Raw genomic sequence first — 24,687 nt, forward strand, 5'->3', positions numbered from 1 at the left:
CGGATCACGAGGTCAGGAGATCGAGACCATCCTGGCAAACACGGTGAAACCTCGTCTCTACTAAAAATACAAAAAATTAGCCGGGCGTGGCGGCGGGCGCCTGTAGTCCCAGCTACTCGGGAGGCTGAAGCAGCAGAATGACGTGAACCCAGGAGGCAGAGCTTACAGTGAGCCAAGATGGCGCCACAGCACTCCAGCCTGGGCCACAGAGCGAGACTCTGTCTCAAAAAAAAAAAAAAATTCAATGTACTGTACCGATACGATTTGGGTAATTTACTTTATATAAGTTATACCCCAATAAAATAATATAAAAAGGATATTTGTTGAAGACTCATCTGTTTGCTAAGTTATACCCTAAGCCCCTGTGTTGAAGACCCTTTATATTGCTTTATAACAGCCAGTGAGATTCCACCTCACTCTCTGTGCATAGCCTGTATGCAGGTATACAAAAAAACAAGAATCGTGTTGATAATTTGGACTTCAGAGTTTTAGCAAAGAAATACTGGACTGACTTTAAGAACTATGTAGAGCTCCTCAAGTCTATGTATACGCAAGGAGTATGGTATAAAGATTCCCCAGTAGGAATTGCGTCTGTGTGTGTATGGCATTGCTCTATTTGAGGTCAGCGCAGCCGTCATGGGTTAGCTGAGTGCCGGGGGAATAACAAGTAGTAAAGATGGTAGGGTGATGCCTAAAATTATCCCCTATATGTACATTTCCCAAGTTAGACAGAAGCTCTAGACAAGTTTCCTATTACCTGCCTCCAGGTATCTTCCTCTTTCCTTCCCATGCAGAATTCCCCTGGGAGGGGAAAGGAAGCTGGACAAGCAGGAAATGAGTTCTACACAAGGTGGTGTAGGATTGAGGAACAAGTGTACAGCCGTACTCTCTTAAGAGCGGCTTACTTCCAGAGCACCAGGTGTGTCTGACATACAGTAGTTGTTTTATCAAACGTGAGAGGGCTCTCTCCCTAAAAAAAAACCTCTATGTCCCCACTCAAATTCAGCACAATCAATCAGACAGGCAGTTATTTAAAAACTAACTTGGCACTCACTGAGCTCTCTCCTGGCCCCTGCGCCACAGCTGGTCAGCGTCACCAGTCTCTAGTCCCATTCTGTTTCACACCTGAAGCTCCAGAGCCTGGGTCCACGCCTGTTCACACTTACCTTCCGCGTTTGCCGACAACAATGCTAGTCCTCTTATTCTTATTTTCCCCTTCTAAATCTCGCCATCTGTTTTTATCATCCTATTATAGTCTATGTTTTTTTAAATAAAATACCTTTAAACGTTTCTGGAAAAAAGGCTGTACGGTAAGGCCAAGCATGGTGGCTTATGCCTGTAATCCCAGCACTTTGGGATGCCAAGTTGAGTGGATTGCTTGAGCCCAGGAGTTCAAGACCAGCCTGAGCAACATGGTGAAACCCATACCCTACTAAAAACACAAAACTTATCTGCGTGTGGTGGCACACGCCTGTAGCTCCAGCTGCTTGGGAGGCTGAGGTGGGAGGATAGCTTGAGCTCAGGAGGCAGAGGTTGCAGTGAGCCAAGATCATACCACTGCACTCCAGCCTGGGTGACAGACAGAGACTCCGTCTCAATAAAAAAGGTTGGGTGCAAATGAACATTTAAAACATGGGGAGTACTCCTCACTACTCAGGAAATGTCCCACTTACTGCTATAAGCAAACATACAGACTGAAGAAACAGCAAGTTGTTTACCACATTCCATGCTAACTGCACTCCACAAAATACAAAATTTCTATTTACTTGGTTATTTCCTTGTGCACTCCCAGCTGCTCGAGACTTTAAGGTCTGGATTTTCTCAAAGACCAAGTTGACTTTCCTTTTAGTAGCATCGTCATTATCAGCACTCCTGAAAAAGGGACAGCAGAGAAAACAATGAGGGACACACCCATTGGTCTCAGAACAATTTACATGTCATGACACACACACACACAACAGGCACTTTAAGAAGATAAACTGCAGGAGCTGTGAATTCATTAAAGCCTCAGACAAAATCAGTGTGAGAGCAGGATGGATGGTGTCTTTTTTTCCCAAATAAATTACGTGTTACCACTCAATTTGGGACAGGGTTCCCAGGGACATAAGCACATCCTCAGTAAGCTTGGAGAAGACATCCAGTGAACATCTAGCAATCTGTTCTTTGATTCAAATGGCTCATGTCCATTCCAAAAGGAATTCTCCTTTTCTTTGAAGTGGGTTTGTGTGTATCTCTCTCACACACACAAACACACTGTACACTTAAATCTTACACTAAGAATGACCTACAATGATCTTAATTTGTGTAACCTATGTTTAAAAAAATAAAACCCCTAAGCCAAGATTGTCAACATGGCAGCCCTTTGTCTGGGCTTTCATAGCTAACACTGAGATACTAAGTTTTATTAACTTCTACCACACTCCCAGCAATTAGAAGAAAAAGATTTAAAATAAACTTCCTTCAACAGGCACCTCCCACTAAAGTCTGTCTTACCGATGTCTCAATAAATCATGTGCCAAAAAATACATACATAAAGGAATTTAATGAATTTTGGCCAGGTGCAGTGGCTCACGTCTGTAATCTCAGCACTTTGGGAGGCAGACGCAGGTGGATCACTCGAGGTTAGGCGTTAGAGATCAGCCTTGCCAACATGGCAAAACCCTGTCTCTACTAAAAATACAAAAATTAGCCAGACATGATGGCACACACCTATAATCCTAGCTACTCGGGTGGCTGAGGCAGGAGAATCTCTTGAACCTGGGAGGTGGAGATTGCAGTGAGCCAAGATCATGTCACTGCATTCCAGCCTGAATGACACAGTGAGACTCTGTCTCAAAAAATAAAAAAAATAATAATGAATTTTACAAGTCAAAATTTCTTCTACCTTAATCTTAACATGGTAAAGTCTTCCACAGGGAGATACTAATAACCAGTTCTTAGCTAGATCAATCTTTTGGGTTACTTTTTTTTTTTTTTTCCTTTTCAAAAGATCCCCTATCTTATATTTTGAGCCTTACTATTTTGTTAGCTCTAAAACTGACAAATAATTGTAAGGCACAATACAAAAATATACAGTATTTTGATACCAATGAGGATTTGCCATGCCAAGTGGCTGGTTTTCAGTCATGTAGGCTGTAAAGCTTTGTTTTTTTGGTTTTTTTTTTCCTTCTTCTTAATCATATCTGATGAGAGAACTGAAACAGAAACTTCAAATCCCTTGCTCGAGTTCCAGCACAGTTGGTATCTAAGTAAGGGCTGAAACCCTGATTATTCCAACTCAACCACCAAGATAAGCATGGAAAGCACTGCTTTTAAATGACTCACACATGCTTTAAAAATAATGGAAGCAGGGGCTCTTGGCCAATGTTAACTCTGGGGAGGGGAGGTGTTTGTATTTGTAACTTCTAAAGGACTAACATTGCGTGGAAGAACTCAAGGTGACGGCAGACTCCATTCAAACCTGAAGAGTAGACACTCTTCCTATCTTTGAATTTGCTTTTGAAATAGTAAAGGGTCATTTTTAAAATGTATTCATTTTAATTTTTAAAGTGTGGTGTACTTTCCTAAACACCCCTCCCAAAACCCCCACCCCATACCACACAAGACAAATGCCGTCATGAAAACCCCAGCCATTGAGTTTTAACCCTCCAACGGCTGGCACAGGGCAAAAAAGAAGGTAAACATTAAGCCCTCAGAAAAGGAAATTAAGAGTCCCACCAGAAACAACAATACTTTGCTCTTTCAGAGGGAAAATCACTAACCCTTCTTTGAGGTAATTGTAGAGAATCTGCTTAGCTGTCTCCTCATTGGTTTGCTGAGTGAGCTCTTGCTGGCCCTTTAAGAGATCCGGTGTGGCCTGGAACATAAAGCCTGTTGTTAGACCTTGAGGATGAAGTTCCCAGAGGCTTCCAAACACAAAATAATTCCTCCAGTGAGCATCCTCCTTAGAGCCAGTTACAACATTTACCAGCTTCATAATCTTGGGGAAGTTACTTAACTTCTCCTCGTCTCAATGTTCTCACCTGTAAATTGAGGTTAATAGATATTACCTGCACAGGGTTGGTGCAGTCCTGTAATATATAACAAATAGTGCTTAGCACTTAGCTACATTTTTTTTTACTATTTTATCAATATCATTATTTTTTATTGTTACTATCAAAACACTAAATGTACCACTCAGATTCTATCACTTGATAATTAACCTAAATGAAGATTAACCTAATTTTTCAGGCTAGAAATTAACCCAGTCACTCAATTTTATGAGGAAAATTAATATATCTACAGAAATCTAACCATTCAGCCTCTGTGTAGAAACAAATTCTGCATACTTTCAGATTTCATGCATGCACAAACAGAACAACTGAGCCTCTCTATAGCGTCTGCCAAGTTACTTTACAGAGAGATCTCAATGGGAATCCAGCTGAACTTCAAAGAACCCAGAAAACTATACAATTGGCAGTAGGACATCGTGAGTAGGACACAACTGGATAACGAAACAGATCAGCTGTGTGATTCCTGATACAAGATTGAGGATGTGTAATTCCTATGGCCTCATGCACCATGAGTACATCATTAGATTATTTAGCAAGAAGAGGAAATTAAAAAAAAAAAAAAAAACAGGAATTGCACTAGTGTTACCTGAGTATTCGAGGCCGAAGGAAATGTCTTCACAGAAATTTTCTTGGGGCCAGAATCAGGCGAAGTTGCTGCTGCCCGGTTCTGTAACATCAGCGTGGCAGTGGCTGTTTTCACCTCCTCCTCCTTTTTACTCTGTGCACCAAGGGAGGGCGCACGGATCACTGTACCTTCCTGAGTACCTTTGGTTTCCAGAACTTTCCCATCTATATTCTGCTGGGGAGGCCTGGAGTGGGCACATGGAGCCCCGTGCGCTGCTCCCTGCAGCTTTGCAAAGGTACGGCCCACGCTCTGTTTCCCACGGTGCTCCTGAGACAGTGGCCGCTGCGGGCACACCTGGGAAGGCCGGAGGAGGTGTTCGTTTGACTTGCCCAAGTTCCTACTGAATTCAGTCAGGTACTCGGAGTTCCCCTGGAGGCCAAAAGGAAAGGCGCTATCCACGCTTCTGGATCTTTTCCTGTCATCTGGATTAATTCTGTTTCGCTTCCCAGTCCTTCCTCTTCTCTGAAGCCCAGGTTTTTGATCAAATTTTTCAATTAACTGATCCACACCAGGAATTGATCCCGTATCAATATCCCGTCCAGTTCCTGGCAGGAAGGGGATATACCTTCTGTTTTCATGACGATTGACGTTGTCGGCATGGATGGCACAATCCTGATCATCCAGTAAAAACCTGTACAAAGAGTTGGCAGACGTGGGAGTTGTCGATGACGAGGAGGACCTCCGGGACCGAGCTCCATCCAGGACGGGTCCCGCTGAATCCTGTCGCCGGAAGGGAAGAACATCTGGCCTGGTTTTCTTGGTTTCGGGGTGGGCATGTGGGCTGTGGGCAGTCAGGGGTCTCCCGCTAGTGGAAGGGGCCTCCTCTCCCACCCTCTCCTTGGTGCAGCTCTGAACGTTGACACACACTGAGGTCTGCTTTTTAGGGTCCTCTATGACCACAGAGCTGCATAAACGAATAGCTGTCACACCAGATTTGGCCAGGTCTTCCAAGGAGGGACTGGTAGGCTGGGAATTGCTAGGTTTGGGAAAGCAAGTCCAAGGCTTCTTATTATTGATGCCTCCTTCTCTCAACGTTTTTAGCCAATTACTCTCAGGAGGCTGGTGATTTTGTAAGTTCAATTCATTCTTTTCAGGGTCATAGGGCTGCAAAAGCTCTGGATGCCTCTGAAAGTTCAGCACGTGAGATGGCTTCATGGACCCATCTTTGCGATCTAGAACTCCATTCTTGCCTTCATGGAGAGGGGGCTGTTTCAGGTTTCTTACTGGGCTAGGCTGGGCGTATGGGTTTTCTGGAAGCTGCAGTTCTTCACTGTTCTCCTTTAGCACAGAACCATTGCTGGAATGTAGAGGCAGGTTATTTACCACTGGAGGTGGAAAGGGTGGTCCATTTTCAGAAAACGATGTGCCTGCTAGGCACCGTTCTGTGTTATTCAGGACAATGTAGGGGTGACCATCAATTCCCTGGACCCGAATACTGACACCGTAAGAGCCTGCCTTGGAGTTCTGGGAACTCCTCGATTTTTGGGTATCATCACTTGCGAGTCTCAGATGGACCCCATATTCCTGCTGCACATGTTGATATTCACCGAAATACAGCTCCATGGTTCACTGTTCCAGCTACCAGGGAGAGATGGGGTAAAAAGAGGACATTAGGTTAGAATTACATCTGTTTAAATGAAGATTGAAATAATTAGGAAGGGGAAACTTCAAAGTTCAAAGAAAACAAGACATTTTAAACAGCAAAGACACCTCAGAACCAAGTGCTGAAGGGCAGCCCTCTGGTGACCAAGCAGGACTTTCTGGATGCCCTTCAGCCCACGTGGCCACTGAGTTTGTCAACACTGGGCTTGAACTCTGGCCTGAGGGCAGACAACCGGTGTAATGACCTGACACCTTTGGCATAACTTCGTTATTCTGACTTTGTTATTCTGTTTTGGGCTGTTCTGGTTGCCTTCTTCTTTTCTTTTCTTTTTTTCTTTTTTTTAAGTTTAGTTGGTTTCCTGAAGCTCTATGCTGTTTATTTTTAACCAATAGGATGTTCCAGTTACCAGCATTTGAGAGTTAGGTACTTTTCCATGAAAATAATTAAGAGCTAAGGAATTCTGATGCTCACCATTTTTCTTTGTTACTCTGTGGTTCATTTTCCTCTCAAACTACTTTCAGCCTTTTTTTATGCACAATCTTGCTTCAAAATCTTTAACACTACTATTTGAATGAGGAATCAGTTGTTTGTGAGACTGACAGTGAAATTAAATGATTATAAATCATTTTCAATCTTTTCTTCTTACCAAAAAAGTTCAATAGCACATTGATCTGGAAAATGTTATTTAAAAAATGAAGAACACTCAGGGCTCTGTATTTTGTGATGGGTCCTGATGCCAAGAATAGTTGCCATCGCCTTTCTGGTGTGTGGCCAACCTTGTCAGATGACTACAGACAGCTCACCAAGCAGGATGGCCACCCTGCCTCACACTCCGAGGTTCCCCACCAGAAATTCACTTGTAACACTGCAAAACCGCAACGGTAAAGGGACTCCAGGAAGAGCAGTAGCAACTGGTCACAAATAGCAGCTGTCTCTTTTTTTTCCCTCCACTTTTGAGACACTTTTTGAGTTTTCTTTCTATTCTAGAGTCAATCTACTAGCACATTTTCCAAGAAAATCATCTATTCCATCCAATTTTCAAATTTATTTGCAGAATTTGGGTAGGATAAATCATTTCATTTCTTTATTATCTAATGTTGTATTTTCTTTTTCTATTTCTTGATTACACTGGTGGAATATATCTGTGTATGTATTTTTAAAATTGTTTCCCTAAAGAACTAGCTCCTGGATTTATCAAGCTTTTCTTTAATTTTCAACTTGACTGAGTTCTAGTTTGATTTTTATTATTTCCTTCCACTTTCCTTTGTTTTATTTTGTTGTTCCATTTCTAAGTTCTTGACTTGCTTGACTTGTTTATTTTCATTCTTCAATCACATAAATGGTGATTTGTAACTAAGTCACTTAAAAATTATGTCAGCTCCTACTAACAGACTCCCACATAGCAGCTTAAGACAGGAATTTTTCCCCAGAGATAGGAAGTCCAGGGCTGAAAGAGACCAGGGATAAGAAGCACCCCTTCTATCTTTCCACTCATCTTCTTCAACATATATTAGACCCCTTATGATTACAAGATAGTTGATCCAGCATCACATAGGCCAAAGGCTTAGGCCAAGTGACTCAACTTTCTTTTTAAATAGCTTTCCTGGAATCCCCACCTACCAATAATCCTTTATATCTTATTAGTGAGAACTTAATCATATGGCCACCCCCAGCTGCAAGGGAGATTGGAAAATAGGGTGCTTTAGCTGGTCATCAACATCCAACAAAATCAATGTTCAGTTAGTAAAAAGAGAGAGGAGAATGGACTTTATAAAGGCAGCAAACAGTTTCTACCTCAGTAATGTTTCTATTGCTATTTTCTAGGTAGTTTCTGTTTGGGATTTTGATTTCTGCTTTGACCCAAGAATTGATTTTGAGAAAGTTTTTGCATATGTAGTATTTTGTTTCTGTGCTGTTTTCATTTGGAGGGTCTTTATTTGTAAATGTTGCTAATTTCTACCTGTATTGTGGTCAGAAAATGAAGTCTCTACCATTTCTTCCTTTTTAAATATATTGAGCTTCCCTTTGTGAGCAAATATATGGATAACATTTGTCAATGCTTCATGGGTGCTAGGTGTAGTCTCCATTTTAAGGGATAACATTCAAAATCTATCCATCTGTACAACCTTAATAATTACGTTGTTTGTCTCTAGCACATCTTTACTTGTTTTGCCTCTCTATTCTGTCTTGGGGCTTCCTGAATATATTCAGTTTCCTACAACTAGCATAGTGTTGTCAGTTTTGCTTGGTGATAATTCTTTTAAATCTAAAACATTTTAGATACCATTATTTACCATTTTAAAGATAGGAACAAATCAGAGAGGTACATTCATCTGTAATATTTATCTTATCTCACCAATTTCACATATTTCATTGTCAACTTTCATTTTCAGTTATATTAGTATTTTTAAATAATTTATTTTTTAATCAAAGTAAAACAATATAAGTGAAAAACCTACATTCTTCAGCTTCCCTTCCCTGATCCTGAACACATCACCCAGGAAAAAAAAAAAGAAAAAAAAAAAAAAACAGAAAAAACTGCAAATTTTAGCTATTTCTTCTAATACTTACCTCCCTTTTGCTAAATAATATTCCTGCCTGTGATTCCTTAACTTATTGATTCTACGTAGGATAGATGCTACACCATACATACAAGTCTCTCACTTGGCTAACCTACCAATAAAAAAATCAAGAGTCAACTATTTACATTACTATGACAATATAAATATTCACTAAAAAGTTATATACTATGGTCTTACCGAACTTTTCTTATAAAATTTTTACTTTTCTAGAGTTAATGATTGAATACTGTTTTACTTGTCTTTTCTATATACCTATCCTTAAATCTTTCCCTCAACTACATTACATCTGTTAGATGCTTATCAGTATTAATTTCCGGATGATCAAAATATCAGGTAATTTGGTCATTTGGTGACTTTTTTTTTACAGTCTTCCCTCCTCCTGCCCTATATTAGGGTCTCAGTGCTCTCTTCCTTTTGTGCTATATTATTTTCCGGGTTTCATGTCTTCCTCTTTGTTAGTTTCCCCAATTGGTCTGATACAATACACTTCCAGTAGTTTTCTAAGAAAAAGTTCAATGGAGAAAAATATTTGACTCCTTGTATTTTGAAAAATATCTATTCTATGCTTACTTTTCATTGGTGGTCTAGCTGGACATAGAAGCCAGGTTAGAAATAATTTCCATGCTATTTTTTAAAGCTTTGCAAACTTCATTATCTTTTAGGTTCCAAGGATGTTTTGAAGAATTCTGAAGCTATCATTGTACCCTTTCCTTTGTGTGTGACCTGTTTCTGTTCCTCTTAAAGCTTTTAGGACCTTTTCTTTATCACTGGTGTTCTGAAATTTCATAATGGCATACCCAGGTGGGGGTTTTATAAAATTGGGCAAAGTGGACACTTTCATAAAACATAAGCACATAATATATATATGCTTCCAATTTGGAAATTCATGTCTTTAGTTCTCTAAAATATTTTTGCAATCTTTCTGTGATAATGTTCAGATTACTATTTTATTTTGTTCTTGGTTTCTGCATCTACTATAATAGCAATGTTGAATTTTTTTAATCAGATTTTAATTTTTCATATTTCTTTTCTCTCCTGCTTTTTAACTCCATCTTTTTTGTTCTACTTTTGAGAGATACATCTTCAACAGGTTTTAAATTCCGGTATTTAATTTGTAATACTCAATAGCTCTTTCTTGTTCTCTAATTGTTCCTCTTTCATACATGTTATTATTATTTTGGATATGAAACAGTTTCTCTCTGCAAGGATAACTTTTTTCAAAAAACATGTTTTCTCTGCTTTCTGCAACAGCACCATCTTCTGCAAGGCTGCTCTTTTCCTGTTTTGACCCCTACCTTTCATATTGAAGACTTTGGTGATACACCTGATACACCGCGACTGCCTGATCCTATTTAAGAACGAAGGACCAAAGCAGATTGGTGGCTCTGCACATGTGGAGAGGACTTATTAGTTGATGAGTGTCAATTTTAACGTGAAAGAAAAAAGTATTCCACTGAAGAACCCACACATTTCAGTTATCTGGGGGCATTTTTTTCTGGACTTGTTCAATTTCTCAAGGAAAGAGTCTTCCACTTCATTGCTGGGGCTGCACACGCCTGGTTGCTGTCATTATGGACAGAGCAGAAGAGTGACCAAGCTCCCAGCTGTCATCAGTCTCTCTTTTAGTCACCTCCATCAACACCCCAACACCATTCCAGTTCCATTTCTCCAGAGAACAGACCTCTAGGCTGCTACTGGGGTCGGGAAGGGAGGCAGGGACAGGGTGCAGGGTCTAATTATGCTGGTTTTAATAACTCCCTATATTTGGCCTGTCTCTGTGGCCTACTATGGTAACAATGCCTTCCCACTTCTAAGCCTCTCTGCGGTTCTGCAGACAAAGCACCTCATTTCAGCATTTCAGTGAGCACTTCAGGTGGAGGGGTCTATCCCTCGGCCAGCCCGGGGACCACCCCTGAATCGTTGCAGGAGTTGCCACCAAAGCCTCCACTGCCATTTTTTGCCTTTTGCAGATTTTTTTCTCCCCTTACTATCATTTGAGTGGAATTTTGAAAAGGATAAGAACTTCTAAACTTATCTGGTTTGACAAGGCTACTAATATCATAAAACAACTCAATACTAAGGACAAGTACAGCAAGCCTGCCTTAGACTAATGAAGTGAGGCATGAGGGCTGACACCAAAATAACCAGGTATGTCTTAAGCCCTTTTTTCTGAGCAGCACTGGCATATTTTATTCTGCATCTCTAGAAGTCTTCATATTTGTTAGTTTCTAACAATCTTCTTTAAACAGAAGAAATTTTGTGTGTGTGGTATTTACTAAATGGGGTTATGTTATTTACCAATAAGTGTCATAGAAAAAGTCAGTTCTTAAGCTCACACTGACTTTTCAATGAAATATTTCCTCTTTTATTAGCAAAATTCTTGTGTAGGATTTATGGTCCTTTAGCTACTCCTACTATAGTCAACACTAATTACATTTCAATCTTTGAATAAAGCCACCTTGGCTTATTACAATCTTAGCTCCCTAACGGTAAATTAATCCACATATTTAAATTTCATGAAACATCCACAATTTACATTTCCTTGACAACAAACCTCAATCCAGTATTTTCATGGAACAACATTTCTCAGCTGGGCACTGGTGTCTTAAGCAAATGTGGATTTCCTTCCCAATCAAAGTGTAAACACTGAATTAATTAATGAATTTAGGGACAGCTGTTCTCCACTTGCAGGCACTGGGCCACGTTTACAATCCTAATGCACACCACAGACACGCTTGCGCCGTCGGGGACTAAGCCTAACCAAAGGCTTACATAATTTGGCAGTAAATGCTGATCAATTGCCAGGATGCAACATTGTGGCACTTGGCAAATAAAAGTGGTGTTTTGGAGTGGAAATAATACTTTATGAAAAGACTGCTAAATGATGATAATTGCTTTAGTTAGCGAGATCAATGAGTGTGTTTGTAAGAACAAAGGGCTTAGCTCCTGGAAGAACTATGAACATATGCCAGATAGAAACATTTCCTCTCTCTGGGCCATCACATGTTATCAGCTGAGCATGGAGATTAGTCACGTAATGCTGGTCCACACATCCCCACCCCACCACTCTAATTCACAGCGGCACCTCCAGGACCTGCATGCATATTCACCAGCCATTCCAGAGGCCCTGTGGCTACTGAGGAAATGCAGCCAGGCAATCTGAAATCTTCACCTTTATGCGGTGGCCGGCCCTTGCCTCCAAGGACAAGAGTCCCCATCAGCCAAGCCAGGCTGGCCCAAGCAATCGGCATAGTATCTAGCATGGGGCAGAGACTCTAGGTATGTTTGCTTCGAACAAGTAATTCTATTTTACCACACAAATCACTTAAAAGAGCATCTAACACAGTGGGTAGGGAGCTGATGAGTCTCAGTGCAGTCTTGAGCTTAATTCTAGGAAATAAGAATTGATCCACCAACCAAAAAGTAATTTCCCCTGAGTGGGATCCTGTGACTGCCTCATTTAGAGAGAAGATACTGCCAGTCTGATGATAAACACGAGTTAAAACCTCTAAACCCGGGGTGTCCAATCTTTTGGCTTCCCTGGGCCACACTGGAAGAAGAACAATTGTCTTGGGCCACACAAAAAATGCACTAACACTAATGACAGCTGATGAGGTTTAAAAATAAAATAAAATCACAAAAAAAAATCTCAAAATGTTTTAAGAATGTTTACGAATTTCCTTTGGGTGCATTCAAAGCCATCCTGGGCCACAGGCAGCCCACGGGCCGGGGCTTGGACAAGCTTGCTAAACAGTGGATGACACATTTACTCCTAAAGGATTTGTCTGTGGAACTAGTGGGAAGACAGAATTTTGTATGGGGATATTCAGATTAGAACCTCAACTAGATGAAATTGAAAGATCAGGGTATAGAAAGCCAAGATTGGCTAAACACGTATGAGTTCCAATGTATTCCCTAACATGACAGAAAGAGGCAGTCTTACCTAAACTGAGCTTTTACGTTTTCTCTCTACGTGTTTTGTAGTGCAAATGTAGGAAACTGACCAAACTCTTCAGATTTCAAAGGAAGTATCCTTGTATACAGTCAAACCTTCAGAACTCCCTGGGAAAACAATTTCAAAAATAAACTTGAGGTTTGGAAATGAAAGCAGAGTTGCTGTCTGTTTTACACAGTTCAGGATGCTTTGAATCTTTTTAAATGAACCTGACAACTACAGCTTTTCTATTTGGGGGAAAAAATAAACTTTTAATATTAAGTGCTACAACTACCCCCGAAACCCACCTTGTACAAAAATGAAGATGGCAAAAAAGAAAAGCCTGTAAAAAGGCTCCTTTTACTAGGGTTGGAGACCTAGGAGAATCAAACAGGAGTTTGAAAATCTGGAGTTGGCCGGGCGCACTGGCTCACGCCTGTAATGCCAGCACTTTGGGAGGCCGAGACCTTTGGGAGACCAGCCTGGCCAACATAGCAAAATCCCATCTCTACTAAAAATATAAAAAACTAGCCGGCCATGGTGGTGGGCACCTATAGTCCCAGCTACTTGGGAGGGTGAGGCAGGAAGAATCACTTGAACCCTGGGGGTGAAGCTTGCAGTGAGCCGAGATCATACCATGGCACTCCAGCCTGGGCAACAGAGTGAGACTCTATCTCAAAAAAAAGAAAATCTGGAGTCACTGGGATCAACTCATCTGATCCACGTGGCCTGGCCCTGGGAGCACGGACACCAAGTGGCTGTCCCCCAAGAAGCCCCCACTTCCCCCTGAAAGTCTACCCCCCTCATTTCCCTATGGATGGGTCCCACTTCTCTTGCCCACTTCTCTTCACTGATTAGCACATATATCACCACTTAATTTATGGTGTTCATATGTTACCAACTTTTATTATTTTTTAATTTTTATTACTTTAATAAATCCAGCAGTTCGTATTTTATATTCTTCATGGTTACTGAAAAAAATACAGAATTCATGTCCCCAAAAAAGTGTTAGATAAGTCATTCATCCTTTACACCTCTTGAGCCTTAAAATGATTTCTGAAAGTTTCTCCCACCAGTGCAGAGCTAAGCTACGGAAGTTTATGGTTCTGAAGACAAGTAATGGCACCTGACTCCAAGATGCAGAAGCAGGAAATATTTCTGACATGTGGCTCAAGTCCAGTATTGGCTCTGGACAAGTTCTTTAATTTCTCTGTTTTCCTGTCTCTAAAGTCAGACTGTCGGTGATGACTTCATAAAGTAATTAGGAAAATCACATATTGTATGCTAAATGAAATGACGGGGGTCAGCCGGGCAGTGGCTTATGCTGGTCACCCCAGCACTTTGGGAGGCTGAGGCAGGTGGAACACTTGAGCCCAAGAGTTTGAGACCAGCCTGGGCAACACAGGGAGACCGCATCTCTACGAAAAATATAAAAATTAGCTGAGTGTGGTGGTACACGCCCGTAGTCCCAGCTACTCGAGAGGCTGAGATACGAAGATCAGCTGAGCCCAGAGAGGTCAAGGCTGCGGGGAGCCGTGATCACGCCACTGCACTCCAGCCTGGGTGACAGACTGAGAGACCCTGTCTCAAAAAATAATAAGAACAGGAATCTGAGACAGAATTCAGTGTAGCATTTATGGACACAAGAAAGCTGGCTTTGTTCATAAAATGTTTTTAAACACTTATGAGGAAAAGACTGAAAACCCCACTAATTCACCAACCAGCATTAACCACCAATATCCTGAAATAATTTATTAACTAATTAAGAAGCCAGAGGGCTGAGAATCTAAAGTACAATGCTATGTCCATAGTGGAGATATAATAAATAAATGTTGGGTGAATAAATGAACATCTTCATACTGCCATATACATAGAAAACCTCTCAGAGATAATAGATCCACGCCGTTTGTGCTGTAGTTTCCTGTACGAAGCCTAGGTCCAAATTATATCAATAAAGGATTATTATCATTTTCTCTCTAAGCACAAATCTGGCTTCAGAATCCTCCTCAACGCTGCACCCTGCAGTCACTACCAATTGGTTGGTGCCATCCAAATGCACTTGCCATCCCTGACATATGGTACCTACTAAATCTACACTGAAACCAAAATGTCCAAGAAATAAATTTACCCCCCACCCCCGCCCAGTCAAATGGAGTCTTAGATTTCTCAGTGTTGTCACTGGTAATTGTGTAGTCAACTCAACACTGAAAAGCTACTCAAACTCAGGGCCTACCTTATGCTCAGGTTCACACGGTTGGCATCAATACCATTAGACCAGGCTACCAAGAGGAAGGGAATATTTTTGCAAGTACCCAACAAAAGAGGCTTCTGTTCTTACACTGTGCAGCCATACTGTTTGTTGTTGTTGTTGTTGTTGTTGTTGTTGTTGCTCACCTACTGGAGGCAGCTTCTGCCTCTTCCTTGGCATTCCAGCACAGACCAGCACCACACAGCTCAGCACAGCCACTCCAGCCGTGGCTTCTCTGGTAGATTAGTTTTGTCCCAGCAACCACATTTTAAGCTTTTTCTACTGATTCTGAGTCAGACACACACATCATCCCTCCACAAGGCCAGCCGCGGTGCTTTCTTTGTAGCCTCTTGTCTGATGAGATCCTCACAGCCCCTGTTTTCTCCACTTTAGGGATGTGAAACTCTGGCAGGTAATTTCCTCTGAGGCCTTACACCTGGGCCAGGGGCAGCACCAAGATTTAGACCCAGACTTTGTCTCTAAGACCCGCGCTCTTTCTTGAGCAGAGACCACATTTTTACTTTTCTGCCTCCCACAGTTTGTATTCAGTTATGCTGACATGGTCACTGGAGGACTGTGGACCACAGCATGTCACTACGTCCCGCGGCACCGGTGTGCCAGCAAGACAAGCTCTTATCTGTCAGAGCTCAGTGGAAGTGTCACTCCTCGGCCAGACCTTCCTCCTTGCCACATTTCTGGCATCCAGAACAGTGTTTCACATATAAATGAATGAATGAATGATCTAATAAATCATGCTCAATGCACACAGCTCTCTGAACTTTGTTTTAAAATGTGAACAATGTAAAAGAAAAAAAAAAAGTCAAGGTTTTCCATAACACATACCCATCCTTCAGGCATCTCCAGCCCGAATATTTAGAACTGTCTAAAACATGAGAACCAGATCCCCAGCCTCACGGGGGCTTTCCTTCCCACCTCCAGCCTCCACGTCACAAGGTAGGTATGTTCCAAAAGTAGAAATTAGGCCCTGGGGTTATCAAGCATCTCTTAAGGGAGGCATGGGGCGTGTGGAATTCCAGCAATGCTAGCTCTAACAAGCCTGGTTCCCGGAACATCCTTACAGACGTGTGCAAAGTGAATTCCAAAGCTCAGACTTCTCCCTTGGAATATGTTGTACTTTCAGCAAAGTATCTCTCTCTTCTCCGTCACTCAGAACAACAGATCCAATCAGGGAAAATTAGCCATCTTTGTCCTCATCAGTGAAAGGAGTGAGGGAATGTGCATCATGAGCAAATTTAGCGAAATGATTGCAAATCCAGAGCCACCGGGGAAGCGTCCATGCCATGCAGCCTTCCCAGCTCCCTGAGGGTCATCAATTCACAAACCAACCCAGTTTCATAAATGCATGAGCCAGTTGTTGCACGGGTCCCAAAGAGACTATGCTATAAATGACAGGCACCTGTATTTGTCCACAGAAACCTACTCCATATTGTATAGTGTGGCTATTAAAAACATGGAAGATAACACTGCGTAGGCACCCAAAATATTTAAAAATAAAATCAAAATAAACCACCTAAAATATTTTTAGAAACCTAGCAGCTTGCTACTTGTATAAATTCAGGTTCTCTGCTGTTGTTCAAGACAGCTATTACCTGCAAAGGTGATGACACCAGGGACCTCGTGCCCCAGTAAGATCGTCCTCTCCAGAATTCTCTCAGATGGGCAGCAGGGGAAGGGGGACTACCCAAATCCAGAAGTCACCCCAAACACGCTGTGCCTTGCTCTCACCAGCCCCTCAGGTACCTGAAGAATGGCCATTCGTTTAGAGATTGTGAGCAGTGCTGTGGCCCTTAGCTCCCTCTCTCCTTCCTAAAGCACCCTCACCCCATTCCAGCCTTCATCTTCTGCCCCAGGCTCCCTGGCATCACAGATCTATGTAGATGGGTCTGGTAGCCTCAAATTATATGTGGAAATGAACTGGGTAGAAACAAACACATACACTCAAAGGAAATGTGTGAAGGAGAAGGGCCGTTCATGTCTCCTTTCAAAGCATGAATGTGTCTCCTGGCCAACAGCTGTGTCTCATCCCTGTAATCCCAACACTTTGGGAGGCCGAGGCAGGCGGATCACTTTAACCCAGGAGTTCCAGATCAGCCTGGGCAACATGGCAAAACCTTGACTCTACAAAAAATACAAAAAAAACAGCCAAGCATGGAGACACGTGCCTGCAGTCCCAGCTATTCAGGAGGCTGAGGTGGGAGGATCACTTGAGCCTCAAAGGTTGAGGATGCAGTGAGCCATGATTGTACTATTATACTTCAGCCTGGGCAACAGAGAGAGAACCTGTCTTAAAAAAAAAAAAAAAAAAAAAAAAAAAGAATGTGGCCTGGTGTGGTGGCCCACGCCTGTAATCCCAGCATTTTGGAATGCCTAGGCAGGCAGATCACTTGAGGTCAGGAGTTGGAGACCAGCCTGTTCAACATGGTGAAACCCTGTCTCTACTAAAAATACAAAAATTAGCCAGCCATGATGGTGTGCACCTGTAATCCTAGCTACTCAGGAGGTTGAGGCAGGAGAATCCCTTGAACCTGGGAGGCAGAGGTTGCAGTGAGCCGAGATTGCACCACTGCACTCCAGCTTGAGCAACAGAGCGAGACCCTCTCCCAAAAAAAAAAAAAAAAAAGAATGTGTCTTCTTCTTCTTGGCCCCATTTCTTAAGTGCAGAATACCTTCCTCTCTGATCTCTAGGAGCCAGAGGAAAGGAGGAGGGCCTGGGGCACAAGTTAGAATTGGGGGGGTCCCTGCCTACATACCTTCCTAAGCCAGGCCCTAGAATTGGTGAGTAAAAGCATCTACTCCATTATTTTTATATTTAAATATTTTATGATATGTAGATGTCTCCAGCAAGGAAGTTTCACAATTTACATTTTTCAATAACCAGAAATTAGATCGGTAATCCAAAATTGAAGTTTTAATTATATAAACAAATAAAAGTATATTTTAGCCTTTTAGGGTTTGTCAATACAACTTTTGTATTCATATGAATGTGGAATTTTTTTATTTTTTTATTTTTTTGAGACAGACTCTTGCTCTGTCACCCAGGCTGGAGTGCAGCGGCACAGCCTCAGCTCATTGCAATCTCCATCTCCCAGGTTCAAGCACTTCTCCCACCTCAGCCTCCCAAGCAGCTGGGACTACAGGCATATGCCACCAGGCCTGGCTAATTTTTGTATTTTTAGTAGAGACGGTTTCACCATGTTGGCCAGACTGATCTCGAACTCCTGACCTCAAGTGATCTGCCCGCCTCGGCCTCCCAAAGTGCTGAGATTACAAGGCATGAGCCACTGCACCTGGCCTGAATGTAGATGTTTTAAAATGTCCCTCTTTTGAAAGCATGCTAAAACTTAATAGCCCACTCAGGGTCTTTTTACTTTTTATATTTTTATTTTTGAGACAGGGTACTGCTCCATCACCCAGGTGGGAATGCAGTGGTGAGATCATAGCTCACTGCAACCTCGAACTCCTGGGCTCAAGGGATCCTCCTGCCTCAGCCTCCCAAGTAGCTGGAACTATAGGCACGAGCCACCACGCCCAGCCTATTATTCTTATTTTGTTAAAAATAGCTTTTTACAAGCAGTTTTGGAATTTAAAACTTTTTCCTTTCCCCGTCCTCAGCCACACCTTCAGTCTTGCTTAGTTCCTATTTTAGTCTTTCACAAGCTTGTATAATGTACAGATGCCTTTAAAGAAAAAACAATTCTCAATGATTCTTAGTGTTTACTTAATGTTTCTCATCAAATGTACAAATATAAAACTATTATAGTTCTCATATTACCATCAATACCAAAACATCTGCACATTAAATACAAATGCAATTACAGTAGTCAATATAATTCGAATTCACAACATTAATATGCAGGGTGATAATTTTGCTGAAACTGCATCACCTTATATGGTGTGAACAGGGACTTCAATAGAGAAGGTCATGATTTCATTGCACAGATGTTACCTACCTTGTACAATGAGATGCCTCAATTTTCTACCACCTTTTTTTAATTCGAACAACTATGAAACCTTCATTTCCCTAGTCTGCCATAAAACTGTTGGGTCTTCATGGGGTGTAAAGGCATCGTTTATGTGTTCTGTCCATCTTAGTTCTTTCCACTAGTTCATGATACTTACAATAATGTAACCTGATACCCAAACCATTAAAAACACAGACACTGGAATGGCGTGGTAGTATCAGTGGTCATCAGCTCATCTGGGACATGCTGATACTAATGCTTTATGTAATTACTAACAAGTTCTTACCAAGAGCTTATTACTATGCTAGGCATCCTTCTATAGCAGTTAAATGGGGAGACAAGGTCCTTTTTCCCACAGAACCCACACTCTGGTAGGCAGAGTGAGGATGAATAAGAAACTCACATAGCATGGTAAGAAAATGAACCGGGGTAGGTGACAGCGAGGCGATGGTGGTGGAGTGAAGGTCCATTCTAGATAGACAGTTAAGGAAGCCCTCGCCGGGAAGGGAACATTTGCTCTGAAAGAGAAGATGAGATCTAAGCCGTGTGAGTGCCAGGTAGAAAGAAAAGCAAGTTTAGAGCTCAGGAGGGAGAAACGTGCTAGGCAAATCGGAGAATCAGTGGGAAGGCAGACTTGGCCAGAGCCCGGTGGGAGATGTGGAGGGCATAGCAGCTAAGGGCAGAGGAGTGCGCAGGAGCCAAATCCACCGGGTGTTGCGGGCCTGAATACAACTCTGGGTTTTGACCCAAGTGGGGCAAGAAGTCACCAATAAGATTCGAGGTCTTATTTAAAGCCGGGGACTGGAGGAGCTCAGCTAGGAAGTCACGTAGATGGGGAAGCGAGGATGGAGCTCCAGCACTGAGCTGCGGTGGCTCTGCGGCCCCGCAGCAACAGCATCGCCTGGGAGCACGTGAGAAACGCAGAATCGTGGACTCCACCGCAGACCCACTGAATCATCACCTGCTTTTCCCACATTCAGAATGAGGATCTACGCTCTAGCACGCCAACAGTAAGAAGACGGGGAAAAGAGGAGAAGCAGACACAGACAACTGAGAAGGAGCGACCCGGGGTTGGGAGGAAATCTGGACAGCCTGGCATCCCAGAAGCCCAGAGAAGCTGGGGCTGCAAGAAGGAAGGAGGGGTCAAGCAAGCCAAAGGCTACCATTAAGCAGGCAAAGACTGGAGCATCACTGCACAAGGCGGGATGCAGATGGAAGGTGACCTTAGCAAGAACTTTGATGCCAGAGTGGAAGGCATGGAAGCTCGACCAGAATGGGCTAACAAAAGAATGGAGGAAAAACAACTCTTTCAAAGGATGTTAATCATGCAGAAATTAACATTTTAAAAAAGGCTGTCTTAGAAAACAGATGCCCACCCCACACTCTTCCCCTTTACCCCAGTATGAAATCTGCTATATTTGCTTCCTCTCTCCAGGGATGAGTCATGGGGGTTGGGGGTGCAAATGAAAAGATATAACCTGGTATTTATGCTCAAATATTTCAGAGCAGGACTGTTACCTAATTTTACGGACTATTACTTCTTTCCTTCCTCTGGCTGTTGCCTGTTGTCCTGAGTTGCAGCTGAGCCCCTGAGGGTGTGACAAGATCAGCGGAAGAGGTATGGTCTGTGTTTAACAAAAACCAGTTGCTGAAGCATGTGGAAATACCTCCTTATCCTGGGAATGCCAACAAAAACATTGATAAGAGAATCCAAACCAGATAAAAAGAGTCACTTCTTTTCCCTCTCCTCTATAGCCATACATGCCTACCTTCTACCCCCAAACTACTCCAGGTGGAGGGAACGTACATAGAATCACATTCTCAAGGCAAAAAGGCTTTTGGGGACCATCTAACACACCCCTGCCTTCCCTTAGATGAGTCACTTTCAAACTTCCTAGTTCCAAATTTGTAGGCCCAAACCTCTGCTCTGGGATCTATTTCCATGTCCATCACCACTGGGTCCCTAACACTGGGAGTTAGGATTTTAACCTCCAATATGAATTTTGTGAGGACACATTCAGCCCATAGCAAATGGATGGGAATAAAAGCAAGGGGATGGGAAAATAGTACAATAGCATCATCCAGCGGCATGAAGCCACCACACATTCAGTACATAGAAAATGAATTATTCACAAGCTTTTTCTAACTTAGTTCCCTAATGGCTGAGTCTTTATCTTCCTGCTTTTCTTATACCAGTAATGCAACAATAGCAACTCCAGTTTATTTTCTTCCACCTAAAGCCAATACTGACACTAGGTCCCTCACCTTCGCCTTACTATCTCACAACACACAACCTGGGAGCAATTTTTAGTTTGCAATAATAATAATAATAATGTAATTAACTCTTGAACACTCTTACTATGTACCAAGTACTCATCTAAGTACTTTTACATTAAACATTAACCTACTCTGCACTATGCTGTCCAAAGCCATCCTCCAGACATTAACTCAGTGTTGAACATTAACAAATGCACTTCCATTTGGGTGGTTAACTGATGACCACAGAGCAAACTGCAAAAAGAGAATAGTATTTAAATGTCTTCGTTTTCTCCTAGGGGCTCAGTTTATGAAGGTTCTTGTATTAAAAACCAAAGTGCAATTTATTTTCCTGGGTAGATCTCTCCCATGGGAGCCTTCTTTGAGTCATACCATTGGAAGTCATGGGGTGAAGCCCTGGACACATCTACCCTGTTCTCTGACTTCCTGAGGGTGGCAGGAAGCAGACATTCCTACCAGAACAGTGCCAGATTGTGAAATGAAACAGGCAATAAAAGAAAAAAAATCACTGCAAGGAAGGGAGAAAAAAACTGAAGAGGAAAAAGGAAGAAACATAAAAGGGAGACAATGAAAAATTACCCTCTGGCAGGGTTTAAGGGTTTTTTGTTTTTGTTTTTTAATCACTCATCTATAGATGATAGGGCCCCACATGGACTTCATTTGGTCACCTAGGCTGGTTACAGCTCCAGTGACTTCTCTGCTTGTAAAATGTGAGCAGACAGGTGTAGGCAGAAGACATGATGAATCAATCTAAAGAAGCCAAGAACGTTGAATAATGAAAGGGGAGACATTAAAACCCCACAATCAGCATCCCAGAGAAAAACCTGCCTCCAGAAAGCCTTTCAAAACTTAGGCCTCGGAACAATCACTCACATCCATATCCATGATCTCAGGCAGCACCCTGCTGCCGTCCTCGTCTACACAGGAGCACACGATGCCTGACAGCTCCATATACTGAAGAGCAGGGACGGGACCCAGATCCGAGGCCACTCAAGTCACCACTCTCTACTTCCTTCTCGGGGTGCTTCCTGCTGTAAAAGTGGGCTCTCCTGCTCTAAAGCAGGCTCAGAATATTTGGGGAAAGGGGCCATTTTTTCCTTCAGGTAGGTGATTACATTCTTTCCACTGAGAAACATTCTCCTGATCCTAATGCTTGTTTTAGCCAAAAGTGTCTTGCCAGACCCTTAACCGGGAGCTCTTACATCTCAATGCACCACCAAGAACATTACCTGGATGGATGTCCTAAGCCCAGGTGTGTTGGAGGAAAGAGGGGTCCTTTTGGTGTTTAAGGGTAGAAAGGGAATTAGGAAATTTGGTTTAAGAGCCTCTTGACAGCACAGGGATGCCTATACTCTTTCTATATATAATGGTGTATTAGTCAGCTTGGGCTGCTATGACAAAATATCACAGACCGAGTGGCTTAAACAACAGAAAGATATTTCTCACAGTTCTTGAGGTAAGAACTCCAAGACCAAGGTACCAGCCAATTCAGTTCCTGGTGAGGGCTCTCTTCTTGGCTTGCAGACAGCTGTCTTCTTGCTATGTTCTCACATGGCCTTTCCTTGGTGAGAGCACACAGATTCTCTCTCTCTCTCTTTCTCTTCTTATAAAGCCAATAATCTCATTATAAGGGCCTCATCTTCGTGACCTAATCTAACCCTCGACTATCTCCCAAAGATTCACCATCTTCAACTACCAAAGCACTGGGAGCATCTAACTCCCAAATGGCAACTGTGAGGATACATACTCAGCCCATAGCAAAATGGATGGAATAAAAGCAAGGGGATGGGGAAATAGTATACAATAGCATCATCCAGCTGCATGAAGCTACCTATACATTCAGTATATAGAAAAATGAATTGTTCATGTTTCTTTTTCTAACTTAGTTCCCTAATGGCTGAGTCTTTATCTTCCTGCCCATTTATCTCTTTTCAAGAGCGCCGATTCTTTAAAAAGAATGTGAACCGCATTAAAAATTATATGAAACAACTTCACTCAAGGGGGTGATAGAAAAATGTGCTGACCGAAATAACTCCAGAAATGAGTGGAATCTGTAAGACCAAAGGCAAAGGTACTATACGTAAGTATTTCACTATAGTTGATAAAGTTGTTTCCCATAGAGGAATGCATTAACGATTCCAAAACCACTATATGTGTATACTGGAATTGAACAATTAAGTAAATAGATGCCAGGTGGTGGGAACCTGCTTACTGCTGGAGAAGTTATAGACATGCAGGGGGAGGAGGTTAGAATGACCCATGTGGTAATTGATTCAAGTGGAGCCATCAGTATGAACTCATGTTTCATCTGATATGTAGATGGTTACATACAGGAATATGTATAAATATGTCTATATACACAGGCTAGTGTACACATCTATGTTTTCTTGCTCTCTCAGCTGAGAGCACCTAGAAGCAACAGTACTCCAGTATCAAGGAGTACTTAGCACTCAAATCTTAGTCTCTAATACCAATAAGTTCTGCAATAAAAGGAAGCAGGGTTCTTTGAATAAATGGCTTATTATTCTAAGACTAGGGCAGGAAATATACAAGATGAGCCTGGAGTATCCTACAGTGCCAGAAATTAAACAAGTACTTAAAAAAGGAACCAAAATTACCCACAATGATTAAGGTACACAGGAGTCAACTAAAAGATCTCCCAATGGCCCAAAAAATAAAGTAGTATTGGATAACTCAAAGTATAAAATAAATATCCATGAATCCACATTTATGACTAAATAAATACATAAATGGGGAAGAGCAGACAACTCGCCCATGCAGAATTCCAAATAATTTATTTAGATAACCTGTCCCAGAGGACAGGGAACATAACTCCTTACTTCTTATGTGTGGGCTGCACATAGTGACTTCCTCCCAGAAGCTACAGCATAGAAAGAGGGGGAAAAGAATAATTTCACAGTGGAGAAACCTGGCAGACACTAACTGAGCCAGGCACAAGCTTTATCAAGATCAATATCAGTAGTGATAAGTCATGTTGATATGTCCTTTGATGAGAAGGGCACTTTATCTCTGTGGTCTTCTTCCCAATGCCCCTAATCCCAGCCTAATCGTGAGAAAAATATCAAATTCCAATCCTAGCAAATACCCAACCAATACCCTTCAAAACCATCAAGGTCATCAAAAACAAGGAACGTCTCAAACCATCACAGTCAAGACATGACAACTAAATGTAGTATCCTGGATGGGATCAGGGAACAGAAAAAGGACATTAAATAAAACTAAGAAAATCAGGATAAAGTGTGGACTCTAGCTAATAATAACTTATCAAAAATGTTTCATTAATTATGGCAAACCAAATGTTTGAGATTGATAATAGGGGAAATTGGGTGTAGTTTCTGTACGATCTTTGCAATTTCCTTATC

General features: G+C 42.0%; 1 protein-coding gene across 2 annotated transcripts in view; it reads right to left on the reverse strand.

Moving 5' to 3' along the window:
* Positions 1-1,561: 1,561 nt before the first annotated feature.
* Positions 1,562-24,687, reverse strand: part of LOC116275821 (cingulin-like protein 1) — a 69,309-nt gene continuing 46,183 nt past the window's right edge. The window contains exons 1-4 of one of the 2 annotated variants that reach the window (XM_031668622.1): positions 12,806-13,257; positions 4,639-6,255; positions 3,762-3,856; positions 1,562-1,872 (exon numbers count right to left, since the gene is read on the reverse strand). In XM_031668622.1, coding sequence (XP_031524482.1) covers positions 1,650-1,872; positions 3,762-3,856; positions 4,639-6,240 — 1,920 coding nt within the window. In that variant the 5' untranslated portion in view covers positions 6,241-6,255; positions 12,806-13,257 and the 3' untranslated portion in view covers positions 1,562-1,649. Of the gene's footprint in view, positions 1,873-3,761; positions 3,857-4,638; positions 6,256-12,805; positions 13,258-24,687 lie in introns of those variants that run through there. The other variant, XM_031668624.1, reaches the window with a different exon arrangement.

The sequence above is a fragment of the Papio anubis genome, chromosome 7 (assembly GCF_008728515.1).
Source record: "Papio anubis isolate 15944 chromosome 7, Panubis1.0, whole genome shotgun sequence".
NCBI lineage: Eukaryota > Metazoa > Chordata > Mammalia > Primates > Cercopithecidae > Papio > Papio anubis.